Source organism: Mustela erminea, chromosome 2, assembly GCF_009829155.1.
Source record: "Mustela erminea isolate mMusErm1 chromosome 2, mMusErm1.Pri, whole genome shotgun sequence".
Taxonomy (NCBI): domain Eukaryota; kingdom Metazoa; phylum Chordata; class Mammalia; order Carnivora; family Mustelidae; genus Mustela; species Mustela erminea.
The window spans coordinates 6,388,111-6,413,316 of NC_045615.1; the positions used below are offsets into that span (position 1 = coordinate 6,388,111).

At 35.6% G+C, this 25,206-nt stretch overlaps 1 protein-coding gene across 2 annotated transcripts in view; it reads left to right on the top strand.

Annotated features, from left to right (window-relative positions):
* The window catches only part of PPP2R2A (protein phosphatase 2 regulatory subunit Balpha), an 88,948-nt gene that overhangs the window by 58,463 nt on the left and 5,279 nt on the right, over positions 1-25,206 (top strand). For both annotated transcript variants that reach the window (XM_032332214.1, XM_032332215.1), the window contains exons 4-8: positions 13,210-13,375; positions 19,841-19,953; positions 20,701-20,878; positions 22,337-22,501; positions 23,435-23,604. In XM_032332214.1, the coding sequence (XP_032188105.1) occupies positions 13,210-13,375; positions 19,841-19,953; positions 20,701-20,878; positions 22,337-22,501; positions 23,435-23,604 (792 nt within the window). The remainder of the gene's footprint in view (positions 1-13,209; positions 13,376-19,840; positions 19,954-20,700; positions 20,879-22,336; positions 22,502-23,434; positions 23,605-25,206) is intronic.

The window sequence follows — 25,206 nt, forward strand, 5'->3', positions numbered from 1 at the left end:
GCCTGTTACCTAATTTATTGTCCACATTTTAAAGCCTTATCTTTTACTGGAGCTTCTGGTATAGTGCTGTATTCAAGACAGTCACTGTTGACGTCACTGATACTATATGTGCTGCCTACATCTAGAGGCACCTTTATGTCAGTACCTAATATATTTAGATTAGATTTTTATGAATTCACACTTATTTTATCTGTAAAACAGTGATACAGTTTGAAAAGTGGCCCTTTCCTAGTTTTTAGATAATCGTAGGAAAAGTTTATATCAGAAGGCTACATTGTTTAGCTTAATAGCAGAGCTCTGGAATTAGAACTTTGATTTCTAAATTTCAGTCCACCTTCTAACAATCACAGCTATTATGCATACATTTCAGGGCACGCTGGTGCCTGTCCATGGAGCACGTCTTCACCTCTGATGATGATACTAGGCTGCTCTGTTTGCAAAACACAGTGCCATTTGCATTATTGTCTTTATCTTCTCACCCTATGGCTGGGTGAGAACTTCATTTAACTGATGTATCAGACTGATACCTTTAACTCGCCTGTCTCACTTCTGTTGTGCTTTAAATGTGGCAGGACCCCTGCCTGTCATCTTGCTGCCTGTCCCTCTTTTCTCCTGTCAGAGAAACTAGGTATTCATTTAGAGGGTAGGTCTTCATTCAGTTCAGTATATATTTAAGCCTGGTGATCCTGTAACATTTTTTGCTGTCATTCGGTAATACTTTTCTAACTAATATGTTCTTAAAGTTTTCTGTTTGATAGAGTCTCTTGGTAGAAGCAGTCATGTAGGGAAATTGAGGCACAAGGATAAGATGATTTCCATGAGGCATCCTACCTCTTCTGTTTTGTTATCCAATCAAGTGTTCATAGCATGTCCTGAAATAGGTCTTACTAATTTATTGTCATAGCTTGTATGTTAATAGCTTTTCACAACGAAGTAGATGGTGGGATATATTTTTTTGATAATGAAAATATTAATACAGTTGTTCTTCGGAGATTCCAAGCCACTGTTAGGTGTGCTTGGTTTCTGTACTTTTTAGGGGAGCTTTGTTTTTATGGGTGCTCAAATTAGGTGGTTTGCAGTTGTTGAAATAGCAGGTTTCCTCTTGACTTTGGATTGCTCAGATCTTCAGTTTTCTCTAAGGCTTTCTGATGTACATGATAAGTTAAAGTGTGTGGGGAGTGATTTTTTAAAGGAATAATTAAGGAGAAACGTGAGAAGGAGAATTTTTCCTTTTTTCAGTTCTTCCTAGATTATTGTATAGCCTTTGGATTTTGTTTTCTATGAGTGCTAGTAATTTGCCAGGATTTTTCTCCCCTCTGTCTCTTTCTGTCTCTCTCTGTTTGTCGCTTTGTGGTATTCCTAAAGCTGCTCAACAGGATATAGAAGAAACCTTAGAAATCATGCTTATCACAAAAGATGGGTGGGGGTTTTTAAAAGATTGAATTTTCTTCTTAAATTATTTGGAAAGACTAGAATGGGGCTCAAAATCAACAAGATGTTGTTTAACAGAATTTAGTATTATCTGTACAAAGGAGTTGCTAGTTTGATGTTTAAGTGAAGGAATAGAACCCACTCACTGTTCTAGGGTGATGTGGTAGCATTCACTTAACATGGTGTATTTACTGAGCGCCAGTCAGAACAGCAAATTCAGCAGTGCCAGTGAGGAATGGTCAAAGTGACTGATTCTGTAATAGATGATTTAGAGTCTTGATGTTTAGAGATACGCGTGAGAAGAAAACGATTAGTTTATTTTGTATGTGGAAATAAATGCACAAGAGCTGGATGCCCTTCTATCAGGAATATTATAGAAAGAATACACTGGAAGTTCAAGAAAATACCACTGTGGTATCTTCCAAATCAACATATTTATTAAATGAGATTTCTTTTCTAAGCTACCTGGCTTTCACTATCTCTCCCCCTCCCACCATTCTCTGTTTGACCTGTTTGTGTTTTTCAGAGTGCAAAATACTGGAATTACCGGGGGACATATATTTCAGATGCAGATTCCTAGGCTGTGTCTCTGAACCACTAAATCAGAATGTCTGGAAGCACGAGATTCCACTTTTACTTTTTTTTTTTTTTTTTTTTTTTTAAGTCCTTTGGGAACTTCACCTGATAGAAAATGTAAAATTGAAATTGTCTATATTCCACTGCCAGGGTAATGGAAATATAAAATATAATATAAATATATATATAATATAAATATAATATAAAATATAGGTTTATATTATCTAAAAATACATTTAAACTGTTTTCCAAGGTAGATCTTATGATACATAGAGAAAAATGCACAGAATCACAAGTATATAGTTCTGTGAATTTTCACAAAACAAACACACTTGTGTCTCTCTTCCCCAGATCAAGAAATGGTATATTACTGGCATTTCAGAAGCCTTTTCTCTCCTTTCTTGTCACTACTACCCTCTACCAAAGCTAACTGTGAACTTGTTTTGCCTGTATTGAACTTTATATGGTGCATTCATAGAAATTAAATGCTAAAATATACAGGGTTTTTCAAGGGCTCTCCACCTTTGGTGTCATGGATTTCCTCCAGCCTGGTCAATTCTGTGGACTTCTCAAAATGTCTTAGATGCATAAAATACATAGAAGGAAACTATATTGAAAAATATTTTCAAGGTTAAAACACACTGAGTAATACTTGTTCTTTGTGGACAACAGCTTGGGTGTGATTTTAAAACCTGTCATTTCTATATTGACAAAGTCACAGGTACTCCTAATGATGATTTATCGCCTCTATCCATAATTAGAAGAAATGCCGAATTTCAGCTGGACATTAGTGGGATAAATACGTAAACTTGCACCATATCCATGTTCACTTAATCCCTGGGTTCTGTCCATGGATAAGATAGTAATAGGGCCCCAATTTAACAGTCCCTAGTAATGTAATCTTCTTTTACCAATAAAGAGATTAGGGGCCCAGATGATGGGCCACAATCATACAGTTAATAAGGTGAACCCTTACTCTCTGTCCTGTTTCCCTGCCCATTTCGACCTGGGTATAGCAACAGTAGTTTTTCTGCCAGGCCTGCCAAGGTCGCTCAATCTTAATTATAAATTTTCACAACAAAATAGTGAAGATGTATGCTTACTTCCTATCTGTGTCTCAGTGTATCACCAATTTATAAATGACTTGAAATCATAGAAGATAATTAACTTTCTAAGATCACACAGCTAGCGAAGGTGGGTAAAAGCTAATTCTGTATAAATTGTTAGAATACCCACAACGTTGAGTATTGTTTTCAACAAATGAAAAAAATCTGTCTCTGCTAAGTAATGAGACTTAAGTGGTATAAATCACACAGGAAAATCAGGTTCATCCCTTTATAATAATGAGGAAAGTACTGGATCTTAGCTTTTTAATAGTAGCCATTAATGAGTGATGTCTTCTCTGTGGTAGGCTTAAGGAGGGAAAAACTAAAAAGAGTTTGAATTGATAGTTTAAATACCTGGAGAAGTTGTAGTCTTCATTTCTGTTTGTTCATGGATTCATCCAGCAACCTCACCTCATTCATCTGTCTCCACATTTCTGTCCAACCAGCTGTCACACACTTACCAACTACCTATTAACTTTTGAGGTTCTATCTCATTTAGAATATTACATTTTTCAAATGTGGATTATCATTTAAAGTACCTTTGCTGATTGCTGAGCTTGTCAGAATGATGGTCACTAAACAACTGTTAGACAAAGTAGGATTCATTTAAGTGTTATTTTTCTTAACAGTAGATTAGATCTTGAAAGGATATTTTGACATATTAAAGTAAAATTACTTTTCCACTTCACCTCTTGCCCAGAAATTTGAGTTAACCATATTTCTTATATTGTCCTTCCCAAATCCCAACAGCAACAAACAGATCAAAATCTACGAAACTAATAATACCCAGTAATTTTAGAATTTACTTTTACTTCCCTCTTCTATCGTCTCCACAACATCATACAATACTACTTCATTGTATTTTTCTTCTAAGTAATTTTTTATCTCTAATTAAAAAGGCATGGGGATGCCTTGGTGGCTGTCGATTGGACGTGTGCCTTTGGCTCAGGTCCTGGGGTCCTGGGATCAAGCCCCAAATCGGGTTTCCTGCTCAGGGGAGAGTCTGCTGCTCCCTCTCCCTCTGTGCTGTCCCTCTATCTCAAGTAAATAAACACAATCTTAAAAAAAAGTCATCATACTCATTGTAGATAATGTAGGAAATAAGGACAAGGTGCAAAGAAAATATCTACAACCACCAAACAAAAACAAACACTTTCGGTGTGTTTTTAAGTTTATCTTTCTAAAATGATGTTATAATATATTTAGGGTGGTGTGGTTTTTTTCTCCCTTATAATGTATGTAAAGACCTTTCATATTGTTAAAGATTCTGAATCATCATTTTTTTTTTTTAAAGATTTTATTTATTTATTTGACAGAGAGAGATCACAAGTAGGCAGAGAGGCAGGCAGAGAGAGAGAGGAGGAAGCAGGCTCCCAGCTGAGCAGAGAGCCCGATGAGGGGCTCGATCCCAGGACCCTGGGATCATGACCTGAGCTGATGGCAGCGGCTTAACCCACTGAGCCACCCAAGCGCCCCCGAATCATCATTTTTAATGATTATATGGTATTCCATTACTGATTCCATTTACTAATTTAATGTAGTCTCTATTTTTAGATACTACGTAGAGTGTTTTATTTCTTGTTTCTATCATAAATGACGCTATAAAAACATTCTTTTGGTGGAATTTTTGAAGAACTAATTACTGTTCAGAACCTTCTAGAAATTAAGTAGCTGGATCTAAGCTACTTTTTAGTCATATTGGCCAGATCTCTTAGTAAATTTTACCGATTTATACTTCAACCAAAAATTCCTCAGTAGAGATAAATAAAATAAACAAATTGATAGTTGAAAACATATTTTTTACTGGGTTTTAGTTGTTTGCTCTATGCCCTGTTTTTCTGTTGGTGTGTTTGTTAAAATGATTCTTATAGGCCACATGTTGTGAGGAGAACAAGTTTTTCCTGAGGCTGTGTTTTTCAGTTTTGTAGATTGACTGCCTTTAACTTTTGTTCACTTTTTTGTTTTTGTTGTTGCTTTCCTGATTCTAAATTATTTAGACATTTACTCACATTTCATTTGTCCCATTTCAGTTCATTATCTGGTTGAAATTTATTACCCTAATTAATACGTTTTCAGGATCTTCCCCTCCTCTTACTTTCTGTGCCTACTCCCAAATTGACAGGCAGGTGATTCCAACATACTTACTGAAAATCTTTTCACAATGATTGTTTTAAGTGTATCTTTATGAAACAATTTTTTTTTTAAAGATTTTATTTATTTATTTGACAGAGAGGGAGGACAAGCAGGGGGAGCAGCAAAGGGTGAGGGAGAAGCAGGCTCTCCACTGAGCCGGGAGCCCGACACACAGGGGTGTATACTAAGACCTTGGGATCATGGATGACTTGAGTCGAAGGCACACGCTTAAATGACTGAGCCACCCAGGCTCCCCTCATTTTTCCTGTATTGTAATTGAGTTGTATAGACAGATTTTAAAATTCATTGAAGTTGTTGCTTTCTCATATATCTCTTTATGTTCTTTTCAAAATAAATGACTTGGTCAGAATAAAGCTTGTTGGAGGTTTCCTAATTTGAGAAACTGACTTAAGGCTTCTTGATTTTGAGGCCATTATATGTTTAGCTGTATCATGTTGTTTCTAAACTGCATGATGTGGATGGATTGGACTTCCTGTCTATCTGGAAGAAAAACTGATACTTCAACATTACCCACTTTCGCTTTTAATTCTCAAAACTGCCCTGTCACACCAAAGGGAGTGAGCATAAATTCTGTTTAACACGTGAGGAAATTGAGGTCTGAAGATTTTATATTTAATGAATCTGTGAGGTAAAAACACACAAAATTAGTAGAAAGAATTCTTTCTTCCTTTTTTTTTTTAAATCTAGCATTAAGGGGGGGTCCATCTGCTGAATCTTGAAACTCAACTCCCTACGAGTCTAAAAAGTTGTCTATAAAGTGCATGTTTCTTAGTATAGTATGTATATAGTAGGCACTCAGTGAAGGGGCACAACTTACTGAATATAATTTAGTAAGTTCCTGCAAAATCTTGAGGTATTCCACCACTGTCACTGTTATTGGGGTCAGCTCAGAAAATGTTTGAAATTTCTTTTTTTGTTTTCTATTTACATCATTGATGTATTGATGTTGTGATTTGATTTATTCTAGAAAGTTCCACTTGTTTGCATTGATAGTGGCTTGTTGTCAGATATAAATTGATTTATCTCACTGTCCCTGAATGGTCCTTTTCACAAGTCTCTAAAACTCCTTAAACTACTTCCAAATAGAAAACAAATTATTCCCTGACAAACGTAAGATTAAAGTAGCATTACTAAACAGTAACTAAGTTTTAGTAGTGTTGTTTGGAAGCTTAAAAAATATCCATTCTCATTTATAGGAAATGATTAAAGTACAGTTCATTTTTACTAAAACTTACGTATTGTTCAAGGAGCAGAGGAAATCCTCCATTTTCAGAGTATCATCTAAAAAGGAGGAAGTTAGTAAAAAGCACAGTGCAGTTATTTATATTTAGAATTAACTGTTAATGGACTATCGGGTGATGTTCTTTTCCAAGATTATTTTTAATTACTTATACTTGATTTGTTTATCATGGAAAATATGAACAAATGTATCATTTTCACAAAGAAAAAGATAAAAATCCAAAATCATCCCATCTCATGAATAAAAACCAATTTGTGCATGTTCTGGGGTTTTTTGTTACTGTTTTGCAGAATGAGAATCATGTTGAACATGTCATTCTGTAACTTTCAGTTTTTATATCTATTGATGTTTACTCAGGTTTACTGAAGTTAATCTAAGTGAAGTGATGAGGCGGTTACAACTGTTGAAAGGAAAGGAATACATGTGTAGTTGGAAGAATATGTCCAGTCTGTTTTTATAACTTAAGTGACAAAAGTGCCAATAAAAATGTAGCTTTTGGGCACCGCAGAGAATGGGTACCAGAAAGTGTTGTGCCTAAGTTAAGATGGTTGAGAAACATTGATTAGCGATTGAATTAGTTGGCTCTGTATTATTTCATAAGTCACTTGATGGACATTGAAGTTGTTTATGCATAAGTTGATAATATCTTTGTATATATTATACTTTGAAGTGGAATTGTTGAGTATCTGTATTTTTTAAGGCTTTCAATAAGTATTGACAAATTATCTAGAAAGGCTGTAAAAATTTATATTTCTGCTAGTAGTATATGATTTTGCCCATATTTCAAGGAACATTAACATTTTTTTATTCATCAATTTAAGGACAAAACATTGTTTCTTAATTTTGATTACTGATGATCAGTTATACATAAATATCTCACCATTTTTTATGTAAATTGCCAACTTTTGACCTTTGCCATCTTTCAAGGAAAGGTGTTAATATTTTTCTTAGTGATTTTTAAGGACTTTTTATACATGAAAGACCGTAACCTGCTATCATAAGATACAATTTTCTTGCTAGTATGCTTCTTTTAATCTTTAAATATTTATTTCTTAAGTTAGATATCAGCCTTTCTCTGCTCTTTGCTTGTGATTTATACTAAAAAGTTCTTCACTGTCAAGATACATAGAAATTCACCATTGTTCTTTTCATTTTGATGCTTTTACTTATTTTTAAGAATTTAATTTTTCCTTCTGGATTTTACTTCTGTATAAGAAATGAAGCTCAGTCCTCTTGGCCAATGGTTGGTTGGTTCTAACACCATTGAATTTTATTATTGTTTTATAAATTTTGTTTTGGTTTGCTTAAACCTCAGGGGCCTACTTGAGTGCATGACATACCATAGCAAGGTCCTCTCTTCAAGGAAACGAACCCATACACATAGGTGTGCAGACGCACGTACTTTGCACATCACCTCCTCCTCATGTGGATAAGTGTGTTCTTGTAGATATGTATTTTGTTTTTGTGTGCTGAATTCTTACTCAGCTATAGCAAAATATTCTGTAACATGGAACTTTTCAACCATTTCCAACTATATGATACAGTATTGCCAACCATGTATATGTTGCTGTACAACAGATCCCTAGAAACTACCCCTCAGCCCTGTATAACTGAAACTCTGTAGCCACTGAACAACTTCCTGCCCCCTTTCTCCTCCCAGCCCCTGAACCGCCATTCTCACTTGCTGTTTCTATGAAGTTGGCTACTTTAGATAACCTCATATATGTAGAATCATGAAGTATTTGTCTTTATCTGCCTGGATTGTTTGATTTGGAATTATTTCCTCCTGGTTCTTCTAAGTTGTAGCATATGATAGGGGTTCCTTTTTATAAGGCTGAATAATACTCATGTGTATGTCACATTTTCTTTATTCATTTGTCCATCAGTGAACATTTAGTTTGCTTCTACCACATAGCTGTTGTGAATAATCTCTTTGAGATTTTGTTTTCAGTGCTTTCAGATATATACCTAGAAGCAGAATTGCTGGATCACAGAGTAGTTTTATTTCAAAAAATCACTTCCTGGTACTGTTTGCAAAGTGGCTGCACCTTCTGTGTGCTATATTTATTTTTATACTTTATTGAAATATACTCAAAAAAGCACACAAAGCATTAGGAGATTATTACACATCAGACATCTAGGTCAAGAAAGATGGACCACCTGGGTGGTTCAGTTGGTTAAGTGTCCAGCTTGTGATTTTGGCTCAGGTCATGATCTCATGGGTTGTGAGATTGAGCCCCAGGTGGAACTCTGTGCTCAGTGGGGAGTCTGTTTGAGAGTCTTTCTCCCTCTGCCCTTCCACTCGCTCACCTGTGTGTGCTCTCTCTTCGTCTCTCTCTCTCTGAAAGAAATACATAAATCTTTAAAAAAAAAGAAATAGAACTTCCTGCCCTTCTACATAACCCTTCTCATTCCCCTTCCACTGATTTCTTCTTCCTCCCCCTAAAAACCTATTTATAATCCTGTCTTCTAACACTTAGTTTAATCTATAGTTTTAGAACTTTCCATAAATAGAATCAGGCAGTAAGTATTGGGTCTGGCCTTTTGTCTCAGTATTACCTTTGTATAGAAATAATTTTCTCACATTCATTGCTGTATAATTTCTTTTGTATTGCTGTATTACAGTTTATCCATTATGTTGTAGAAGGTACATTTTGGTTGTTTCAGTTTGTGGCTATTAAATGCAGCTGTGAATATTCCTGATTATGTTTTTTAGTAATACAATCATGCATAAAATTATGTCATGGGGTAGACAGAAGAGTAAGAAGTGGTTCTTCCAGTCTTATTTTCATGAACAATATATGAAAATTATGGCTGTTCCACATCTTTGCCAATGCTTCATTATTGTCAGTCTTTTTAAAATATAAAATATTTTTGGAGGTTTTAAGTATATCATACTGTAATTTTAATTAAAATTTGTTGGAAGAATTTTTCACTCTGTGTCTTACCTTTTCCCTTTCCTCGGTGGTGGATTTTGATAAATAGACGTTATTAGTAGAATAACACAGTACAGTATCAATGTAATAGCAAATCAATGTAATAGCAAATTAACCAAAACCATTTAATGGTAAGACCATCCTGGTTCATCAGTGCTACTTTGTTGTAATTCAGGGCTATTTCTGGGCCTTTTATTCTCTTCCATTGGTTTATTTGTCAATACTGTGTGAGTACCACGCAGTATGTCATTACTTTGTTTTAAAACTTGGTCATGATATAGTATCTTTTATATATTTATGAATTTTGTTTGTTGAAATGTGTGATTTCATTTTTTTTGTACTGTGTGTTTTCAGTATATAGGAAAAATACTGTATCTCACATCTCATTCAATATCCTCTTGTTTTAAATGAAGAGCTATGTTTTCAAGATCCTGTTGTCTTACTATATGTACCTCTAACCCATTTCTTCTGATTTCTGCACTGTACTCTAATTACTGGGTTAATTCCAACCTCCTTTACCATACCAGCACCAGCTTTTATTCTTTTTGGTCATCTATTGAATGCCTGTTATGCCAGGCACTATGACATGTATTGAAGGATAAAGCACTTCTAAATTTATTTTATTTATTTTCATATATAAAAATATTTTATTTAACTGTATATATAATTCTATAAAGAGATTGGTTAAGAATGTAAGTTCTCAGAGATCATAACAAGCTACGATAAAGGGAGTTGCAAACGGCTATGCAAGAAAACACAAATATACAGCATTTCTACAATGTGTTGATTCTCTATGTAGGAGAATTTTTAAAACAAAAAAGCATTCTGTGATGCATTTTTTGGGGGGCACAGTGTTAAGAACAGGGAAATATTTCCTTTTCTTCATATTTTGCTCACGGTACTTCGTTTGTATTTCCTCACTGTCATGATCATTACAATAATACAAACGCATCCCTCTCCTAGTTTTAGGCAGAATCTTATTGCTCACTTAAGGCAAAAGCTCACAGCTCTCTGCAGTTCACTAAGCTAGTCTCCATTTATGCATCTCTTTTATGGCTGCTGCCTTTTGTTACTGCTGCTGTCATTTTTGCTGCTGTTCTTTGTTCTTGTTGATTTGTCTTTAAAATTCTTTCACTGTAATTTTAGTGGAATTTCAGGGGTGTGGATGCTAATACATGAGCCCAGGCTGGTATTTTTAACCTTGTAGACATAACTTTCATCTTCTGTGATACATTTTTTTTCTGTTGAAAAGCAACAGTGCTTCTTAAAATCCATTAAGACTGTTAACACCTTCATGGTTTTGTTTTGTATTCTGTAATAGATCATGTTTAGACCCCTGTAGTAATTATTGAGTCTTTAGGATGATGGTGTTTTTTTCTTTAATTTTTTAGAAGATATGTTCATATGTTTGTGCTTTTCTTACTTTTATGTTGTGACCTATATAGATACAGTTTTTATATATAGAACTATATGTGCTTGCCATTAGTTCTTTATATTGCTTACCTAAGTTATGTGGACCTTAGTTTCTACTTTAACTAAAGTTTCACTTACATAAGTTACTTGAAGGCAGAGATGCTGTGTTTTTCAGTCTTCATACTTCTAGAACCTGATGTGTACATAGTACCATAGTTTCTTGTTTAAATTCAAAACATAGCATTCATGCTAAAAATCAAATTGCTATTTTAGTTTTTTTTGGAGAATAACATAACAAACTATTTATATACATATAATGTATTATTTGTTTCAGGGGTACAGGTCTGTCATTCATCAGTCTTACACAATACACAGTGCTTACCACAACACATAGCCTCCCCAGTGTCCATAACCAAGCCACCCCATCCTTCTTACCACCTCCACTTCAGCAACCCTCCCATTTGTTTCCTGAGAGTAAAAGTCTCTTATGTTTGTCTCCCTGTCTGGTTTTTGTGTTGTTTCATTTTTTCCTCTTGTCCCCTATGATCCTCTGCCTTGTGTATCAGGTTCTACACATCATTGAGATCATAGGATTGTCTTTCTCTGATTGACTTATCTCACTTAGCATAATACCCTCTAGTTCCAGCCACATAGTTGCAAATGGCAAGATGTCACATTTTTTGATGGCTGTGTAATATTCCCTTGTGTATATATATCCCATCTTCTTTATTCATTTATCTATCGATGGACATACATGTGGACTCTTTCCATAGTTTGACTATTCTGGACATTGCTGATATAAACACTGGGGCGCATTGGATTACTACATTTGTATCTTTGGGGTAAATACCCACCCAGTGATGCGATTGCTGGGTCATTTTCAGCATTTTTAAGGAACCTCCATATTGTTTTCCAGAGTGACTGCACCAGCTTGCATTCCCACAAGCAGTGTGAGAGAGGTTTCCCCTTCCTCTGCATCCTCACCAACATCTGCATGACAAACCTTTTAAAACAGCACTTTTCCATAGAAGGCTTACGGAATTTCTCTAAAGTAGTATTAGCATATATATTTAATAGATAGGGTTATTTGATTTGGTGTGTAAGTATGATAATGAGACTAAGGTTCGAATCCGCAGTGTGGATTATGTTTTATGGTATGCCCTACATTCTTTATATTGGCCAACTCAATAATTGATATTGCTATCAGAGGGTTCAAATATAACTAGAATTATGAATGACAATCCAGATAATCAAACTACTGGGAAAAAACCCCCCAAAACATGATTTTAAGGTGATGATTCAATAAGGTTTTCTTTCTATATGGAGAACAATAATTAATGAGCCATTCTTCTAATCAGGTAATCGTAAACATTTCACTTGATAAATTCACTTTTACTTTAAAGTAATTGACTATCAGTAATATCTTTCCTTTATAAACTGTGTTCCCATAGGTTCTTAGAACTAGACTTTTAATGTTTTTGATGGAAAGATTTTTAGTTATGTGGTAATAGGTTGAAAAGATGAAATTCTTTCATGGTTCTGATTTTCACTTTTGCAAAGGTATTAGGGTTAACTGAAGAAGTTCACAAGTAGTCTCTATCCAATAGCTTAAACTGTATTCACTCACACTGATAACTAAATGAAAGAAATCAGTGTGTGCTAGGCTCATAAGAAGGCAGACTTAAGGAGGGGAAGCAATTGTTGATGGGTTTGTGGAATGAGGTTGGTTGGGTAATGCTGAATGTGGTCTTTAGTGAGTAACAGAGCTCTGTAACAGTGGTCTTAGGGTGGGAAGTCAGGGTCAGATAATGACATTACATTGCTGAGAGCTCTTAAGAATTTTTCAGCAGTGAAATGACTTAAAGGCAGGCATGAGAAAGGAAGAGGAGGACAATATATCGTAGTAAATAACTGATTGACCCTAAAGTGGGTGGAGAAAGAGTGCTGTGGCCAGCTGATTCTGACATGCTTATCTTACTTAATCTTCCCTTTTTATTAATTTTATTTAATCTTACCTTTTCAGATGTGCTCCCTTATTAAGGATGCTTAGATTTTTTTTAATAGTTCTTGACTGTGTGTTAAATAATGGTAATTAATAATCAAATGATCATATTTTAATGTCACTTTTCCTATTGAATGGGCTTAATTGTTATTAGGCTTTATTAAGCTTTTCCCTTTTTGAGGGGAGCTGTTTTACTTATTCCTTGAAGGCCTTAAATATAAAAACAATATAATTGTATTTAAGATGCAAGTAATTAACCAGCATTTTACAAGGTCTGTTGGAAATTGATTGCATGTTTATTTTTTGAAATATTTTTCAACAGTGGTCCAAATATTTTTGTTTCCATTTTAGAACAAAATCCAGTCTCATAGCAGAGGAGAATATAATGTTTACAGCACCTTTCAGAGCCATGAACCAGAGTTTGACTACTTGAAAAGTTTAGAAATAGAAGAAAAGATCAACAAAATTAGGTGGTTACCCCAGAAAAATGCTGCTCAGTTTTTATTGTCTACCAATGGTAAGTGTTAATTTTTTTCCTTTTGTATGCCCACTATCTGCATATGTCCTGTAGGATACTTAGCCCTTTACAAAGAGGAATAGGTGTTCGGAGATTTCCGCAAATAGACACTTGGAAATATGTCTTCCCCATAGGGAATGTGTAAATTCTTCTTTTTTGTCTTCCATTTTTAAATTCTCTTCTTAGTTTTTAAATTCCACAAAAAGGTCCTCAGGTGTCCGTTTTCTTATATATTTTCTTATAATTTTCCACTAGAGACTGTGCATACATAGTCTGTAGTGGGAAAGAAAAAGGGACTTGATCATTGGATTTTAGATCAGGTATGGCTTGTCCCAGCTTGGCTTACAAGCCTTGGAGAGGTTATAGCACTTGAGTTACACTTTCCTTGTCAGCAAACTGGAGATGGTAATATCTATGTAGTAGTATTGTTATGGATAGTAAATAAAATTCCTGGTATGCGTAGTAAGTTCTCATAAATGTTAAAGTGTGCCTAAACTCTCCAAAGAATATCTCAAACTAGAAATATAAAATACTTCGTCAAAGGATGGTCTCCATTCCAGGATACTTTGTAGAGGAGCACCTTCCTACTTGATCCATAGTACAGTAAGGATACAAACTGGAATCTGCATTCTGCCTTCTTCCTAACAAACCTCAGGGGTGGGAGAAGATTTCTTCTTAGTCTGCTCAGGAAAAGTTATCAAATAAGAGAATACCAGAATTTAAAGTACTTCAGGGACGCCTGGGTGGCTCAGTTGGTTGGACGACTGCCTTCGGCTCAGGTCATGATCCCGAAATCCCGGGATCGAGTCCCGCATCAGGCGCCCAGCTCCATGGGGAGTCTGCTTCTCCCTCTGACTTTCTCCTCACTCATGCTCTTTCTCACTGTCTCTCTCTCAAATAAATAAGTTAAAAAAAAAAAAAGATTTAAAGTACTTCATGACAAGTTGAAGAACATTTCTTTTCTTTTTTAAGATTTTATTTATTCATGAGAGACAGGGAAGGGAGAAGCAGGCTTCCTGTGGAGGGAAGCTGGATGCCAGCCTCAGTCCCAAGCCCCTGGGATCATGACCTGAACCACACAGGCACCTTCTTTTTGTTCTTCGAAATTTTTTTCTTCTGGGTTTTTGTGACTTGGTTAATTCTCGGGGGCTTGGGTCTGAAGATAACTGTTAGAGTGATTGAGGGGGACTTTTAGGTTCTGGTTAGCCATTGTCTGTAATAAAAGTTTAAATTAAAACTTTATTGAGGCTGATATATAAGGCACTGTTAATGAAATCAGATTTTAATACTTGGTAGACCTTACCATTCTTTACCATTTGCTGATTATAAACTCGGGAAACTTCTGGGGTGACATGGTGGAAAATGCAAAGTGCCCCTTTCATCCTGTTTAGGCCTCATCACCCACTTTTTCAAGTTCTTAAAAGTGTATTCCTTAACGCAGTGTCATTAGCTAACACCTCAAGTTTACTTCCTCTTAGATGTCCATCTTGTTTTTCTGATGGTCAAATTTCTCCCCAGCCAGTCCACCAAAACTCTCTACCCCCCTCTTCTCATATCACTGTATTTGCCTATCTTCTCCTTACTAAAAGAAAAATAAATGATTTAAAGCTTAGGACTTAGAGCATTATAGATGGAGGAATTGTGTTTATTCTTATTGTGTGTTGGCTTCTAATCTTCATTCAGTTTTCATTTATATGGTAAACTGAGCTGTTTCAAATAGCACTTCAGATACTGCTCTTTCACATAAAATCATAATCTAATCATTATATGGTTTCTACTTTTGGAAATAAATGCCCCCAGTAAGTGTGATGGGACATACATAATTCATAATTCTTAATTTTGGCAGTTCATTTCTTATGGGGTAAATTACTTTTCTTTTTATAAAGGGAAATATTTAAAATATAGGCTGAACAAGGATAAGGGAGCCCTATGTACCCATCAGCCAGCTTCAGCAGGTCTGAGTTCATAACCAGTTGTTTTTTCAGATACTTCCACTTCCCCTCCTTCTCAGTATTGTTCGGAAACAAATCCCATTTCAGTTCATTTATGGATTAAGTCTTAATTACCTTTTAACTTCTCTGTTGATACTCAAATTTGTCTTCCATGCAGGTTTCCATGTGCTCTCTGATTTGAAATACACAAGGCAGTGTTTAGCCAGACAAGCTTTTCTAGGCAGTAAGCTCTTCAAAGGCTCAGTGGAGGGAGAGGTCACTGGGAATTCCAGTGGTTGGGTCTCAAGTATGTGACTCTATGTAGTAATTTTCTGTAGACGGAAACAGCAGTCTCTCCCCAATATGTTTACCATGTAAATTTTGAGTCCTTGATTAATAATACAAATTATTTTAAAGGGCACTGCACAAGGCATTGTAGGTTCCTGTCTTTTGTTGTTACTGTTAAGGAATAGTAAAAAAAAAATACATTTATTTGGGGCTGTGTAATTTTTTATTTATTTTATTTTTTTTAGCTAGAAAATAGAGCCCATTTTGGAAGCATAAAACCAGTGTGGGAATTTTACAGACTTCTGTGTCTGGATGTGGTGGGATGGGGAAAGGATGGAAGGACTAAAGCTTAAGCAGTATCTGGAAAGCCTTATTGTTAAAGAAGAGAGAAAATAATCATGGGAAAATGTCAGCAGCGCTTAAATCTAAGTAATAATTTTGATATTATTTGGTATAGTTGTCTCTGTGAGATTGAGCAGAATAATACCTCTCCCCCACATATAACAGCAGGCCTTTCCACTCATAAAAGATGAACTCCTGTGGGAGATTGGTGGAAAACAGAACTAAACATATCACCTGTGATTGACCGAAAGTAATCTTTCTTTCTTTTGTCTTTGCTTTGGCTTCCCACGGTCATCATAAACTGTCCCATGTCTCCCAGATCGGTTTTACTTAAATAACTTCATAGTTTTAGTTCATTTAATGTTTCTTCAGGTGGGTGTACTCTTTCTCTTTCATCTCCTTTTGCTTTCTCTGAGTTCTCCTCAACACAGTAATGTCCACCTCTAACCTGTTGACCGTGGGTCTTGTATATATGAGTAATAAAAAGTTTACGAGTAAAGTGTATTTTAACAGCTTGTTGTTAAGAATCTCTTTAACCATAAAGCTGCATTCCCACAAAGGAAACATGGTAGCGCGGTCTTCCCTGTCCCAATCCTCTTTTTATGGTGAGACCCAACACTGGGGCTTATGACTTTAGGAACCCTCTTTACATGTTAGGGTTTTTCTTTTTTTTTTTTTGTTTTTGAAGGTTTTATTTGTATATGAGAGAGAGAAAAAGAGTGCATGAGCGGGGGGAGGGGCAAAGGACGGGGAGAAGCAGACTACCATCTGCTGAGCAAGAAACCCTACTCAGGGCTCACTAAGGGGTGGATCCCCGCATCATGACCTGATTAAAAGGCAGGTGCTCTACTGACAGAGCCACCCAGGTGCCCTTACTTGTTAGTATTGGCACTTCAGGGAAACACCATAGAGCGGTGGTTCTTAACCTTTTGGAAATGACAGATTTGAGGAATCCAGTAATCACCTTATAGAAAAATATGTATATTTGCATAATTTTTCATGTAGTCTTATGGAGTTTGATTATTGTCACATTCCTCCAATAGGCCAAAAACTACAGCTAAAAAAGTCACTACTACAGAGTTTAAGAATTTGGTTTTTAAAAAAAATTGTTAACACGTATTAAAATATTTTATTTCTGACCTGCCTTGTTCCCAAGCATTGCACTGAAATTGTATAGTACTTTTCTATCCTGTTTATGTTATTAAATTTTTTTTTTTAAAGATTTTATCCATTTATTTGACAGACAGAGATCACCAGTAGGCAGAGAGGCAGGCAGAGAGAGAGGAAGAAGCAGGCTCCATGCCAAGCAGAGAGCCCGATGCGGGGGCCCAATCCCAGGACCCTGGGATCATGACCTGAGCCAAAGCAGAGGCTTTAACCCACTGAGCCACCCAGGCGCCCCTATGTTACTAAATTTTTTAAACCTTCTCCCCCCCCCCTTTTTTAAGATTTTATTTGACAAAGAGCACACAAGCAGGGGCAGGGGCAGAGGGAGTAGCAGGCTTCCCACTGAGAAGGATCCTGATGCAGCGCTCAGTCCCAGGACCCCGGATCATGACCTCAGCCAAAGGCAGATGCTTAACCAGTTGAGCCACCCAGACTCCCCAATTTTTTTAACCTCTTAAGTGACAACTTTTTTGGTAATACGTTTTAAAAATCTTTTTACCCAGTTTTTCATGATTTAAAAAAAATTTTTTTTTCTTCCTAAAACACTATTAGGAACCATAAACTAATTACATCTTATTTGAAAAGTTTGGTAAGTATATTGTGATTTCTTTATCTGGATCTTTGGTAAGGATGATGAATTTGGACAGGCCATAAGACAGTTTCAGAGATTGGATAAGGAGAAGCTTTTCATCCTTATTTTTAGATAATTACCCCGAAAATTAAGAGTTTAAGCTTGACTTACTACATTTGGGGACAAGTAGAATATCCTAAAATACATAAATCTTTACCTAGACATACTACATAGAAAACACATGACTAAACACATCTAAAACACATCTAAACCCTAGATTACTAGGGTTTAGATAAAATAGATTACAAGTTAGTAAAGTTAGCAGTGTTTTTCTTCTTATAGTACTTCATCCTTGTAAAGGGTGTCCACAGGGTTGGCTAGCACCCTCTTCACTACCAGGCAGAGAGAGGTGGTAGTCTTAGGGGAGTCCTGTACCTCTGTGTGAGACAATGTATTAGAAAGTGCCTCTATACACTTACTTTTTTTTTAATTGTACCCTTTGGATTATAAAAGGACCATTAAGAATGTGATACTTTTATATGAATGCAGTTCGAAGATTATAACCAAAATATTAAACAAACATGCACAAGTCCGTAATGATTTAAATAAACAGTTAGTTGAATAAATAAATAAGCCGGGAGAGGAGATGCTTCTTACAGGAGAATTTCAAATTTATGGATGGATGCTCCTCACAGGGACTGTAACTTAATTGTTCCTTTAAGTGTGGACTGGACTTCAGAGATTCATTGCCAGAGACTAGAGTATGACAAGGGGGAAATTAACTCTGAAATGGAGAAACCTGGCAGATACTGCTTTAACCAAGTGAACAGAGCTATCATCTCCAGTGGGAAAGTCATGTTGATACTTTGTATACCTTCACTGCACCTCTGGTATTCTTCCTAAAAACCAGTGATCCCAGTCTGATCATGCGAAAACAGCAGACATACTGCATCGCTCTTCTGAGAACTGTCAGGATGATGAAAACTAAGGAAAGTCTGAGTAATTGTTAAAGGCAGAGAGACTAGGGAAACTTGACAAATAAATACAGTGTTGCTTGGATCCTGGAACAGAAAGGGCTTTTAGGAGAAAACCTGGTGCATTCTGAGTAAAGTCTAGAGTTTAGTTAGTGGTAACATACAATGTTAATTTCTTAATTTTAACAAATATACCATGGTTGCTTAAGATGTTGACATTAGAAGAATTGGGTAAAGGGTAGAATGAAAACACTTTGGACAATTTTGCAACTTTACTGTAAGTCAAAATTTACTCCAAAATACGCGTTTATTTAAAAAATACTATTTTAAAAAATAAAAATACTATTTAATATATTCTTGATACTAGGAATTTTGTCTTAAAGAACTTGGGACACAGCTTTTAATTGGTCATTTTTTTTTTCAGACCCTGACCAACTTGACTTGAATCCCTAATACAACAGGGAAAGATAGATTCAAACAGAGGCATCCAGTCTTTGAAGGAATTTATGGGGTCTTTGGTAGGATCTGTTAGAAATCCTAGGAGATAAAGGAAATGGATACTCCTTTATCCTTTTTATTCTAGATGATAGGTTATAGAAATAACTCCGTTCTTCTAAAAAAAAAAAAAGTGTATGTGTATATATGTGTTTATATTTATAGACCTGTAGGTGCTTAAACACACAAACACAACACCCTCTTCCAGGATTAATTAGTTTTAAAGGACAAGGACTTGGCTGTGACTTGACTTAAATACCAAATGGTATTTTGAGGGGCACCTGGGTGACTCATTCGGTTCATTGTCTGCTCTGAGGCCATGATCCCAAGGTCCTGGGATTAAGCCCAATGTCAGGCCTCTGCTCATTGGGGAGCTTGTTTCTCTCTGCCTGCTGCTCTGCCTGCTTTTGCTCTCTCTTTCTCTCAAATAAATAAATAAATACAATCTTTCTTAAAAAATGGTACCTTGAGTGCCACTAATGTATAGTTTGTCATTTCTGTATTGTAGTTCTGTGTATATGTGTCTTTATTCGCCAGGTAATAGGAAATTTGTTTTTTTATTAAGTCATATAAGAGATTGTATTCTTGGGATCCTTTTAGGTGAAGTATGAAATAGTGTGTTTGAATATGCCTTAAAATGTTTTTCTTCTATTAGCAGTATTCTTTTTTTGAGGACTTTTTTCATTTTTCTCTCCAGATAAAACAATAAAATTATGGAAAATCAGTGAAAGGGACAAAAGACCAGAAGGGTATAACTTGAAAGAGGAAGATGGAAGGTATAGAGATCCTACTACAGTTACTACACTACGAGTAAGTACGTAAGAAAAAATGATGGTAACTCTGATAGTGTTCTGTATTCATACTATATATTCTAGATCCTAAACAGAACTTGAATAGGATTAACGATGATTTGCCCCCTCCCAAAAAGTTTATAACCAGATAGGACATTAAAAATTCCTGTTTTAAATAACTGTCCCACATAAAGGTCTGTCTGTGCCAGGGGGTGACCCAGGACCCCATGTGTTTTATACAATACCACACTGTTTTTTGCCCTTACGGTTTGAATGTCAGCTATTCTGATTAATTTGCTTTGGAGATAAGAGAGTAGGTAAAAATGGACCAGATACTCTAGTTCAAGCTAAGAAATACTAAGAATTAGATGTTCTGAGCTAATTTCCTTCTTAGCCAGTCCAAACCAGAAACATCTAGCTTTGCAAGTCTCCAACAGAAGATTGGAACTAGAAAGCACATCAAATTCTAATAATACTGCTATCTATAAAAGAAGGTAAATTAACCAAATTACTTCTTTTTCTTCTCATTTCAACACTTTAAAGATGAACATCAGTTGCTTTACAAAGCTAAATCTGTGTAATATTACACTATATAAACTACTGTACTACACTGTTATACTATACTGTTCCCTCAAAAACTAGGATAAAGAACTGAACCTTAAGTGCCATTGTAAATAGTGAGCATTTTGTAATGACTGTTTTTCATGTGCCATTGTAAATAGTGAGCATTTTGTAATGACTGTTTTTCATGTGTCTTTATTGACAGGTGCCAGTCTTTAGGCCCATGGACCTAATGGTTGAGGCCAGTCCACGAAGAATATTTGCCAATGCTCATACATATCACATCAACTCAATTTCTATTAATAGTGATTATGAAACATATTTATCTGCAGACGATTTACGGATTAATCTTTGGCATCTGGAGATTACAGACAGGAGTTTTAGTATCCGTTTGGTTTCTTTTTTTGGTGTTTGGTAAAGAAGACATGTTATGCCCCATACTAGATTTATTTTCATCTTTCCGTGTATTTTTATTTCTTCTTTTTAAAAGTAGCTTCTTACTTTATAACACTTTTTCTTTGTGTTTAAGTGATTAAATAGTGGGGGAAGTTTTTTGATAAAGACCATTATATATTGATTAAAAAATAGGATTCTTAGAACTTTAAGTACTATTTTACTAAGTTTAGTACTTAGTACTAAATACTTTGCTATAATACTACTATGTATATTAAATACAGTTTTACCTATAAAAAGTCTTTTTTAATGGTTGAGTTTTTTTTTTTTTTAATGGTTGAGTTTTTAGTAAAACAAATTTGTAGAGTATTATCTGTAATTATAAAAATATTCTTAGTAAGGTCGGCTAAAGAAATTCTTAGAAGTCATCGTGGTATAAAGGCAATAGAAATTCTTCTCCAGACGCCACTTTCGTTGTTTATATTATCCGAGATTTTTCTGTACATGTACAAGTGTGTGATACAGACATACCTGGCATACACAGTATACTATATACATATAAACCTAGGATTGTTTATAAATATATTTAAGTATCTTTTTTTAAAGGTCTTGTTACATGTAGTTATTGCTGCTAGTGTTAATGTAGTATTTTTTAAATAGACATCATCTGAAAAATCAGCACTTTACTATAGTTCATATTCTGCCCATAGTATATAAAAGAGCCTGTTTCCCTTCACCATTACCAGTCTAGTTAGTGAAAAGTCCTATTTATCAACTATCTATATTTCTTTTTGTTCTCATTTTTTCATTGAATTTATATACTTACTGGGGTTTTTGTTTGTTTTTAAAGCACTTTTTAAAAGATTTTATTTATTTATTTGAGAGAGAGACAGTAAGAGAGAGTATGAGCGAGGAGAAGGTCAGAGGGAGAAGCAGACTCCCCATGGAGCTGGGAGCCCGATGCCGGACTCGATCCCGGGACTCTGGGATCATGACCTGAGCCAAAGGCAGTCGTCCAACCAACTGAGCCACCTAGGCGTCCCTTAAAGCACTTTTTAAAATATTAAGTGAATCAGCTCCTTTGTGTTGCAGATAGGTTCCCTTTTTTACCCCCTTGAGGTTTTTTGCTTTTCATTTGTTTAGAATTTACACTGAGTCCTGTTAATATAGGAAGATAAACTTAATCATTCTTTTCCTTATGGCTTCTGGGATTTGTATCATACTCAAAAAAAGAGGCTCATCTACATTCTAACATGGTTTCTTCTAAGATTTTTTTCCGAAGCATTAGAAATTATTATCCCTCTGGTATTTGTACTCCTATAAGGAGTAGAATGCAATTCAAAATTAATACTTGTGGTTAAGTTTATGAATTAATTTCAAACTTGAGAAATGTAAAATTATATTTGCCCTTTATTCTAAGTGGAAATTCCTTAATAAATGCTATCCAGATATTGTGGATATCAAGCCTGCCAATATGGAAGAGCTAACAGAAGTGATTACGGCAGCAGAATTCCATCCAAACAGCTGCAACACGTTTGTATACAGCAGCAGTAAAGGAACTATTCGGTTATGTGACATGAGGGCCTCTGCTCTCTGTGATAGGCATTCTAAACGTAAGTGTTTTCTGTCTTTTTTTTCAAATGGTAACATTTTCTGCTTTTTGAAAGTGGCATCAGGCATAGTGACTACATTTACATGGGTTTACAGATCTGAAAACCTGTGTGCCCAGGGCCTCCTGTACCCTTTGGTAATAAACTGCCTGACCACGTGAGGCATTATAGGTCATTCTACTGGAAGACCATAAAAGGCTCTCTTGGGAGCATGTCCTAGTGGACATATTTATAAATGGAATGTGATTTTGGGAGAACTTGGGGCTGGGCTCTCTAACTCTTAAGTAGAGTTGTTTTTGTTTTTTTTTTCCTTTCCTCCTTGCCTCCCTTTTCTCTTTTGCTCCTGCTCTCCCTTTGTTGCTTTCTGTTGAGCTTTTAGGAAGATTTTTCTGAGAAGAGATTTCCTTGGTTTAAAAAAAAGTTCGAAAAAACACTGGGTTAAAAAAATTAAGGGGTTGCATTATTATTGTCTTCGTGTTGTTAAGTGTTTTTAAAACTTGTAAAAATGGGTACATGCCTGTTACCAAAATACCTGGCCGCTTAAAAAAAAAAAAAATCTGGTATAAATACAGATGGTGTGTTCCCTTGTGGTGAACATACAGGCAAAGTTATGGAGGTATATGCAGAACCTACAGACCTGGTGTACTTTGAAGTCAGAAGTCCTGGCTATTCTGGTTCTGCTAAATCAGCTATAGGACCCTGGGAAGATACTGTATACTTTTATATCTTCAATATCAATGTTAAGTCATTCCCCTTAAGAGACTTTCAGGGAAGGTTATGTTCTTATAGTCAGATGTTTTTCAGTTCTGCAGTAGCCTGTCATCTCTAGCTCATTCTTAGGAAGTTTGTGAATGGTTGTCTCAGCAAGTGCTTTGTCCAAGCCAGAATATTCTACAAATTGCTCTTTAAAAAAAATTTTTTTTTGCTTCTTTTTAGTGTTTGAAGAACCTGAAGATCCCAGTAACAGGTCTTTTTTTTCTGAAATCATCTCCTCTATTTCTGATGTAAAATTCAGCCATAGTGGTCGATATATGATGACTAGAGACTATTTGTCAGTCAAAATTTGGGACTTAAATATGGAAAACAGGCCTGTGGAAACATACCAGGTATTTGCAGTTTTTTCTTTCAATTAGCATATACCCTAAGTAATTATACCCATTTACTCTTAAGTCTTCATAAAAAAGGATTTTGTACTATGTGTTAATCCCAATACAGCATGGTGGACCCTTAGGTGTTTTCCTTCAGAGATTCATAAGTATGTTGCTTTTCCATATGTTAATTTTATGTATACTTTTATAGAGGTTGTGTTGTCTGTCCAGTTCAAGTGTGATTTTGCTACCAGTTTGGTTCACTGTTGACACCATTTTTCCACACTGCTGTCTGCATTTAAAGTGAGGAGGAAGAGTACTCTAATAAGGTCTAGGTGGGGAAGAGGATTGCGGAGAATGGCCCATCTTGGTTGGAGTATGAGCAGTCGTAGTTGAACTAGAGCTTAACTTTGGCATGCCCAGTCAAATAGACTACATTCTACCTTTCGGCAGATGACTTTTGTCTTAGGCTAAAGGAGAATGGCTTGAAAGCCCAGTGTACAGCTGTCTGTTGTAGGATATTAGTTCTGGGTTCTCTTGTCAGTCAGCCACCATTGATCCCCTATCCTTTTCTTCTGGAGAAGAGAATAAAGACATGGACAGCCGGGGACAGGAATGGGGGGCAAGCAGAAACCTGGGGTAAACCCTAGACTACAGTATAGAAGACACTTAACACTGTTTTAAGAATACAGAATTTGCAAATGGTACCTTCTTTATGTTGTGTGTTTTCTATAAAATTAAAATGATGTTTCTCAAGCCTTTTACTCCTCTTTTACAAACATAAACTACTATAAAGATTCTTCCTTAATGGTATTTGAAATTTTAAAGGAAATGCTATGTTGAAACAAAGGCAAAGAGATACATACTGCTTTGTTTTCAGTTACATTTGTGTAACTTCTAAGATTGTGATCTATCTCCTGGTGTTTCTCACTACTACCACCACCACCCCCGGTTGCCATTGAGAATAAAATTGATTCGGATCTTAATTTCATACTCTTAAAATTGTTTGGTGGGAAACCCTGTACGTGGATTCTAAAACTTTGCTGAACTGTTATGATTAACCTAATCTGCAGTTTTTCTGCCTGTGCTGAATTGGATTAGTGATTCAGAGTAGAGTTACGTTTTATACTCAACGTATGCAGATTTAGCTGTTGTTGAATTTATATAAGCATCTTCCTGAGCTGTGTGTGACTAAAGGGTATTTTGATCTTACTGATTTTTTTGCCTTCTATCCTGACCCCTCCCTGAGTTGCAGTTCCTCATAGTTAACAAATTTGCACGTAATATTGCATAGACATGGCCTGAATCATTCCATTATACTTAAAAGTTGAAATGGACACTTAAAATGATTTTAGGTTGCTTCATAAGGAACAGGGAATTCTAAGCATTTGGAAGGTACCTACCCTTTTTTCTATCATTAATTCTTTTTTAAGGCTCTTTCTAAGTAAAAAGGGTTAGTGAGATTGAGACAACCCCTTCCCTCCCACCCCATCACAACAAAAGCTTTGGAACTTTCCTCCTTTGTAATTTAACAGTGTTAATATTGAAATGCATAATTTCTCAGAGTACATTTTAAATACCAAATTTATTTATTTTTTGGTTTATACCCTTGTGAAATCC